The sequence below is a fragment of the Vigna unguiculata genome, chromosome 8 (genome assembly GCF_037176805.1).
Source record: "Vigna unguiculata cultivar grain cowpea cultivar isolate G323 ecotype 2 chromosome 8, ASM3717680v1, whole genome shotgun sequence".
Lineage (NCBI taxonomy): Eukaryota > Viridiplantae > Streptophyta > Magnoliopsida > Fabales > Fabaceae > Vigna > Vigna unguiculata.
In genome coordinates, this window is record NC_140799.1 from 34,838,815 (window position 1) to 34,846,390 (window position 7,576).

At 32.6% G+C, this 7,576-nt stretch overlaps 1 protein-coding gene across 2 annotated transcripts; it reads right to left on the bottom strand.

Annotated features, from left to right (window-relative positions):
* Window positions 1–990: 990 nt before the first annotated feature.
* LOC114195452 (eukaryotic translation initiation factor 2 beta subunit) lies at window positions 991–5,503 on the bottom strand. 2 transcript variants are annotated; one of them, XM_028085933.2, is made up of 11 exons: window positions 5,354–5,491; window positions 5,033–5,184; window positions 4,539–4,588; window positions 4,218–4,326; window positions 4,061–4,116; window positions 3,873–3,927; window positions 3,660–3,748; window positions 2,977–3,122; window positions 2,059–2,201; window positions 1,783–1,868; window positions 991–1,316 (listed from the first exon to the last, which is right to left on the bottom strand). In XM_028085933.2, exons 3-11 carry the CDS (start codon window positions 4,581–4,583, stop codon window positions 1,239–1,241), a joined length of 807 nt encoding a protein of 268 aa, XP_027941734.1. In that variant the 5' UTR covers window positions 4,584–4,588; window positions 5,033–5,184; window positions 5,354–5,491; the 3' UTR covers window positions 991–1,238. The 2 variants fall into 2 exon arrangements, with proteins under 2 accessions (XP_027941734.1, XP_027941733.1); XM_028085932.2 differs by lacking the exon at window positions 5,033–5,184 and having other exon boundaries at window positions 5,354–5,503.
* Between the last annotated feature and the right edge of the window lie 2,073 nt (window positions 5,504–7,576).

Below are 7,576 nucleotides of genomic sequence, written 5' to 3' on the forward strand. Positions count from 1 at the left end.
CTTTTCGAAACAAATTTTCTGGAACATATAAAATATAATTGAGATCATGATTTTCAGAAAAGAAAAAAAAATCAATTGACTTTTTAAGTGATGACGGCCACAATGACAGCAATCCTACAACAGTGATGATGTGGTACAGCAATGGAAGATATTATAGTCTTTTTGCTTGTAGTATAAAGGTGCAATTAGAAATCAATGGGGTGCAGGAAGAAAAAGGCCTCGTAATCTAACTCTCAATTGTCAACTTGTAACCATCAATATAAAAGGATAGTAGAAGTTGGCTCATCACAATATAGGATAAAATTCATTAAAAAAACTAAAAGCACCTCTAAAACGGAACCACATTTCAATGTTTGTTACAAGGTACCTGAATTTCAATAAATTACCAAAAGTTAGATTGCACAAATGCAAGGATGAATCATGGTTGACTAACATTTATTTAAGTACAAATTAGAAGCAACCAAAAAAACGAACTTGGAACTTCAAATGTGAACCAAATTAAGAATTTGCGTATGTTAAACCATTACTTTAGTTTTTGAATGTGTAAGGATATTGTAGTTTAACCCCTGAACAAAAGAAAAATAAAACAATGTCTCATGTTAATAACTCATAAACAACCCTATTGAAGACATTCGTGTCGCACAAATACCATGCATGTCCTAGTTGACCTCTGACGGATGCCTGTGTCACAATTCACTAAAATGAAAATTTTTATTTCATAAGTTTCTATGTTCGAAAATGGACAGTATAATTCTTTCCACCGGTTTGACTCGCAGACTTTCTCCATTCAAACATAGTAAATAATTAATGAGTGGAAGAACTCTGGATTTTCCGGTTTTACAAGGGATTTGATACAATCATGACGATTACTATATACAGACAGGCGGTTACTCACTACTTTTGGTCGAGATTTTGGGTGGTTTTCTATGACAGAACCATGACCACTACATGGTGTATGCAAATAATCCTAAGCATATAAAATGAAAAATATTAACTTAAATGGTAATAACATTCGGGATTTTCTGAATGGAATGAAGATTCACGATGTATGACAATCTTTTTCAACTAAAGAATTATTATACTTGCATCCAAGACACAAGATATAACAATGTTGACTCTAAAGATACCGTTACCGCAACAAACTCAATTGTAGGACAAGAGATACATCATTACATGGGCAAAACTTTCATAAAAAGGTTCATATCCTCAGCCAATTACATTTATTAAAGTAGGACCAATTATGTCCCCGTGTTCCTTCGGCCAACACGAGCAACAAAACCAGCCTTGATTGGAGCAACCGATCTTCCTGATCCACACTGTAAATAATAAACCAGATTATGATATTTAATGAGAAAATGTATAAAATGTGACCAACACAATAACTTTTTTCAGTATAGCATAAACATAATTTCTTCTACCAAAAATTAAGATCAGAGGTGGGTAAAAAATATCCTTAAGCATTATGATGAAGAATCATTGACCAAAAATAGAATGAAGTGGCAATCAAAATCCATAAGTGCAATTGGACGTCCACTTATTGGTTGTGAAAAAATAAAATTGGAATATTATAAAACTACCATCACACCCACGCTACATGAAATAGATTTCCAAGTTTACGCAAATCATTATAAACTCTATAAAATGCTAAAAGTATAAAAGAAAATTAACCATCTACAAGAAACCATCATGTTTGAAATATGATTGTTGCTATGTGGGTAAGAAACTTGGCGTGAAACTAGAAGAGGAAAAAGAAAAAAAGGCAAACGGGTAAAGAAAATTAACCTTTTCACAACGGAGAAAGAAGAGACGATTTTCCTTCGTAAGTATAGTATCCGGGCTCTTGCATCCAAGGCAAATGACATACTCATCTGACAAAAACAAAATTATGGTCAACTTCAACTGATACAAATATGAATGGGGAGTTTTAAAGCCCCTGCCTGTTAGGCCGCATGTGATAAAAAACAGCAAAAAACACCAACACAACACAACTTCCATACCTATACGAATCTTTCATTTTTGAAACACAACAAATAATTGAAATTCAAAATGAGTACTTACTGACATATCGTCGCAGAATTCCTTCAAAATTCTTTGGTGCAAACCTTCCCTTCACAACCAATCTCTGCTGTCCGTCAAGCGATCCACTTGTACCCAACTCAGCCAACAAGAAGGCCATGACATGGTCAGGCTGCCGATGCATCCTAAAAGATTGCATAGAAGTACATTAAGAAAACAGAAGTTTATATAATGTAAAATCTTTTCTTATTATAAGACATACATCAATAAAGGAAATAAGAAAACAATGGTAATAGTCCTTATTAGCTGAAGATAATGAACAATTTAGTAGAAAGACTCACTCCTATATATCCAGGCATTAATAGATTGGATAAGTATTTTGCATTCCTTAGATGAAAGGTTAATTTGAAGAAAAATGAAAACTAAAGGTTTTAAATACATGCCTTTTAAAATTCATCCCCCCTACCATGAAATTACACTAACATAAAATATCAGTATTGCCATACTGAGGGAACACCACTTCTGTAACAGAAATTGAAAGGGGTGTTCATTGAATGCCGGATACTAGAGCTCCTCCAGAAACTAGTTCTCAGTTCAAAGACTGACACATACAATATATCCAATACATAAAAACAGAACTAGCTCCTCCAATAAATTTCTCTGAATGGCAGTTTTTTCTGCAATAACTGCAACATGGAAGTTCACAAGGACTTTCTGTTATTCCTAGAGTAAACCTGACGATGGTGGGCTTGGGTTTGGATTCAGTATCTGATCCTCCTCCAGCCCAACAAAGTCATAGAGCTTATCATAAATCACAAATGGTGTGTACGTGTTTAAATGAGTGAATAATAACATTAAAATTTACAGAACATAGACAGACAGAAACCAGGCCTAGTGTTTAGTGAACTTTCATCATGTCACTCTATACTACTAAGCATTTTGAATAAAATATTAACATACGTTTTGCACAGATCCATAAAATTCACAAACACAGTTTTCTTTGTGCCTTCACGAAGAACCTGAGGAGGCCTCATTACTGTCCTTCGCCTATCTCCAGCAAGTTCAGGATTATTCTCACGAAGAATGTTGAACACTCTGCCAAGAAGCTGCACGGAAATATCCAGAATCCATAAAAGATATGTAAGGAAAGGGGTACGAAAGACAAGGAGTTTCCAAGTAAAGCCATAACAGAGTACAATAAATGCTTTTGCCAATATTTTATGGACTTATACTTTGACTATCAGAAAAAATTCCACAATGGTTCACGGTTTATAGAAAACTGACATTCTTGGATGCAAGAAAGATAAAACGGTAAAAATCCCTTTATAATCAGATGTACTACAGAGCACACATAGACCATCATTACAAAAATGAATATTACCATAATAAAAATTTCAAGCATATAAATGAATCTGAAGCATAATCAATACACCCTAATATCAACCTACTAAAACAATGTTGAGAAATACAAGGCAGGTCTACAAAATAAACAATTAGAACTATGGAAGAAAATTAAAATCAACTAAAATATTTTTGAACAAAGTGACAAAGAAAAAAAAAATTATAAAAGAAAGTTTCACATTAACATTTAAATTGAGAGGTCATATAGCAGCGTCGGAGTAAAATACTTAAATATGACAAACCTCCTCGTATTCATAATCACGATCGCTCCCTTCCCAAGGATAACGAGCCTGAGGAGCAACCATTTCCCCCTCATCGTCTTCAGCATGATCTAAAAAGAAAAAGTTTACCAGATATTAAGTGGTCAATAAGCTCCCCTCAAGACATACATTTAGAGCAAATATACTCCTCCACAATTCACAAAAACAATATTTACAAAGGTATATGCTACTCACCATCCAAATCTTCAATTGCATCTCCGCTCTCATCATTCAAGTTACTCATTTCAACCTATAATCAAAAAACATCAGGTTTCAAATTGTTTCTGGAAAAAACTAGATACATGAAAAACAATCTCTGAAGACACATAATTATACAGGGGAAACAAAAAGACCAAATTAAGCATAAATATAGGATCACTTACAGGCTTCTTCTTTTTCTTTTTCAAACCAGTAAATGCAGCCTCAACTCCATCAGAAACTGCAAATGCAAAATAAATGAGAATCATACCTATGCACAATAGCCGTATAGAACTGAAAATAAAACCAGAAGAGGAAACTACTTGTATTATTTTTGCATACCTGTGAGGTTTTCCGTCTTCTCAGCCAATTTCTCCACGGGGTCATCAGCAGGATCTACAATTGTAATTTTCTTTTTCTTCTTCTTTTTGGTAGGGTCAAAAGGTACAATCTGTGATTTATAAATTCAGGTATCAGATGATGGTTATGCCACGACAAACAGAAATCTCAACTAACAAACTTGACCGACCGAAATATGCAACACATGATCATCATAACAAATAAGCGGAAAAACCTGATTTTTAGGCCTAATGCGCAATAAACGAAGCCAGACAGCAAGAAAGCATTTTTTAAATTATAGATAACTAGGGTCAAAGAACTCACTTCTGGAATCTCCTCCTTCAGTTCATTTTGTGTTTCATCCGCCATGATTGCTGCAACACATAAAATAAAATTTTGTAGATGAGTAGAGAATTAGGAAGACATACAAAAAACGAGCAGACAAAAGCGAACAATTAAGGAAGGTATTAACGAAACAATTTCTTACAAAATTTTAGAAACTTTATCAAAGCACCCATTATATATATATATATATATATATATATAGGGAACCCATTACACACTTTGTGCTACTAGGGAATGTCCTGAACTCCCAAGTGCTGTAAACCAATAGTTGAAAAAAGGAAAAAGTGGATATAAAGAAAGCGAAGACAGCCCTTGCTGATTGAGCAGTTGAATTCTAAAAAGAAGCAAGTAGTACAACCTAATTAAACATAACAAAAAATCAAAACCTCCATCGTTAATGCACAACGAGAATCTTATCAACTCGAGCACAAGAACCGAGGGGAAGCTTAATCTACAGAAATTACAAAACTCACAGATCCAAACGCAACTACGTGTTCCTTTTAATTAGCTTATTGTGCGCTCTAAACAGCTTTAAGAAAGCGATCAGTTCGCCCTAAATTTCAAAACCTAGCACACCGTACAGACGCGACAAAGGAATTCCAGAAACACACATCGAAACGTATAGCTGGAAATGGAGGAAGAAACACAATAATCAGCACCGATTTTGGACATCGAGGAGCAAGATAAAGGAAAATCAAGTGAAATTTTTATTAGGCACAAACATCAACGAATAGAAACAAAAAAATAGAAAAATAATAGGAATAGATATTAGATAATCGAAAATGAGTAGGAACCTGAAAGCCCAAAGAAAAGCTTTGAAGTGAGGGCAGAGATAATGGAATCCCTAGAGACAAGATTGCGGCCGGTGGTCGCGAAATGAAAAACCCTTTCTTTCCCCCACAAAACTCAGCGCTGCACTACCTCTTTTCTTTTCCTTCTTCTATGTTTGTGCATCTTGTAAGGATATTATCGGGCTTCGAATATGGGCCTCTCAATGGTCCTACACAGCCGATTAGTGGGCCGTTTGAGGAACAGGGCCTCCACTCTGGACCCAAAATATACAGCTTAGGGATTTTCGTTCTGCACCCCCAATATTTTTTCTGCATCTCCAAGTATTTTTGAAATTCAACGAGTAATCCTATGACTTTGACCAGTACATTTAATTTTGGGTTAAATATGCTTTTAATTTCTTAACTTTTAGTGAATCTTGAAATTAGTCCAGTTTGAAATTTTGGACTAATTTAGTCCTTCATTTTTTAAAATATGTGAATTTAGTATTTTTAATCAAATTTTGTTAGGTTTATTTGATGTTTCATACGTATTTTAGGATTATATTTGAATTGTTTATATTTTTTGATACATTTTTGCTTTAATATTGAGTCAAATACTATTATGAAATGTGTTTGAAATATCAAATAAACTTAATAATTTTTTTTAAAATGACTAAATCTACATATTTCGAACGATGAATGACTAAATTGGTCTAAAGTTTCGAAATGAACGAATTCCAAAATTAAATGACCAAAAAGAGTTTTAACCCTTTAATTTTTTCAAAATTTGAAGCTCATTATCTCTCCTATTTAATAAGAACTAACTAACTACTTTTCCACACATTCTGACCTATACCTCATCCCAACTCTCTCTCACACACACGCACGCACACCTTCATGTAACAATCCTCTACCTCTTTATTGTTTTGTTTATGTATTTCTTGTGTTTGGTTTGCTGCCATGCTTTTGATGTAGTTTAGGAATGCATATTTGATAAACAAGAAATAAGTCAACTTTAGAAACCCAAACCGGAAGTGGGCTTCCGTAGGAGAAACTTTAGAAAACGAAAAATGAAAGTGGACTTTCGTAGTGCTTTTTTTTTTTTTCGAAAACTAGGGGTGTGAAAATAATTCTGAATTTTGGAAGTCAATTAAGTCAACTTTCGGTTATCTCTCTTTACAAAAGGTAACTTTTGTAAGTGGGGGTAGTTTTTTTGAGATTTTATGTTAATTTTTTTACTTTAATGTTTGATATTTTTGGAAGAAGGGCAGTTTCTAAACGTGGAGACAAGTGAAATCGATGAGTTTTAGACGTCGACTTCCAATTAAGTGAATGTTCGGAATTCGACTTCTGTTTAGTTTTTTCTTATACTTTTTAAATAATTTTTTTATATATTTTTTTAGTTTTTATGTAAATTTTTTTAATGTTTTTATTTTTTAATCTAAAATGGTAATTATTTTTAATTTGTAAGAATTGTAATTGTAATTTGTAATTATTTTACTTTGTAATTATTTTAATTTTTAATAATTTTAATTTATAATTATTTTAATCTCTAATTAAAAAATTATGGATTTTAAAAGTCGATTACGATTATCTTTTTCCGGAAGTCGACTTTTGTAAATTGGGTAGCTTTTCTTTTAGTTTTTAATTTTTTTTAGTTTTTATGCTAATTTTTTTATTTTTTATGTTTGATATTTTCATAAGTGATAACAGTTTTCAGGAGTTGAGACAATTTTAGAAAGTCGACTTATAGTGAAAGGACAAAAGATCATGATATAACATTTATCGTCATTTAATTCGTTTGTTCAGTCAACCACCAACCTCTGACAATTCATCATTATTTTATTCTTACTCTTATCTTATTTATTTTTTAATTTTAATTTAATTTAGAAAAACATAAATGCAACACCACAAATCTTTAGAGGTGTATAAGAAATATTGTGGGTGCTGGAAGAAAACCCCTTCAGCTTAATGGTTAAAATATTTTGAAACCATGAAAACCAGTTGGACATAAAATAAAACAGAAGGAATAACAATACTCACCCATCACAGTTACCTATAACATTTTAATCTATCTTTTGTTGTAAGTTAAAAATAAAGACTTCAACGAAAAGAACAATTCAATGTTTCTTTGTAAATATTCATATTTCTAAAAAATGCAAAGTGGTTATTTTCAATAGATAACCTATATTTGAAAAAACTGTACCAACCATAGATTTAAATTGATTGGCCACGTAAATATTTTTA

Coding starts and splice junctions, on each gene's coding strand:
- LOC114195452 (XM_028085932.2), bottom strand. CDS start 4,583: ATGGCGGATGAAACACAAAATGAACTGAAGGAGGAGATTCCAGAA. Junction 4,327..4,538: donor TGAAGGAGGAGATTCCAGAA/GTGAGTTCTTTG, acceptor TATAAATCACAG/ATTGTACCTTTTGACCCTAC. Junction 3,928..4,060: donor AAAAGAAAAAGAAGAAGCCT/GTAAGTGATCCT, acceptor TTTTGATTATAG/GTTGAAATGAGTAACTTGAA.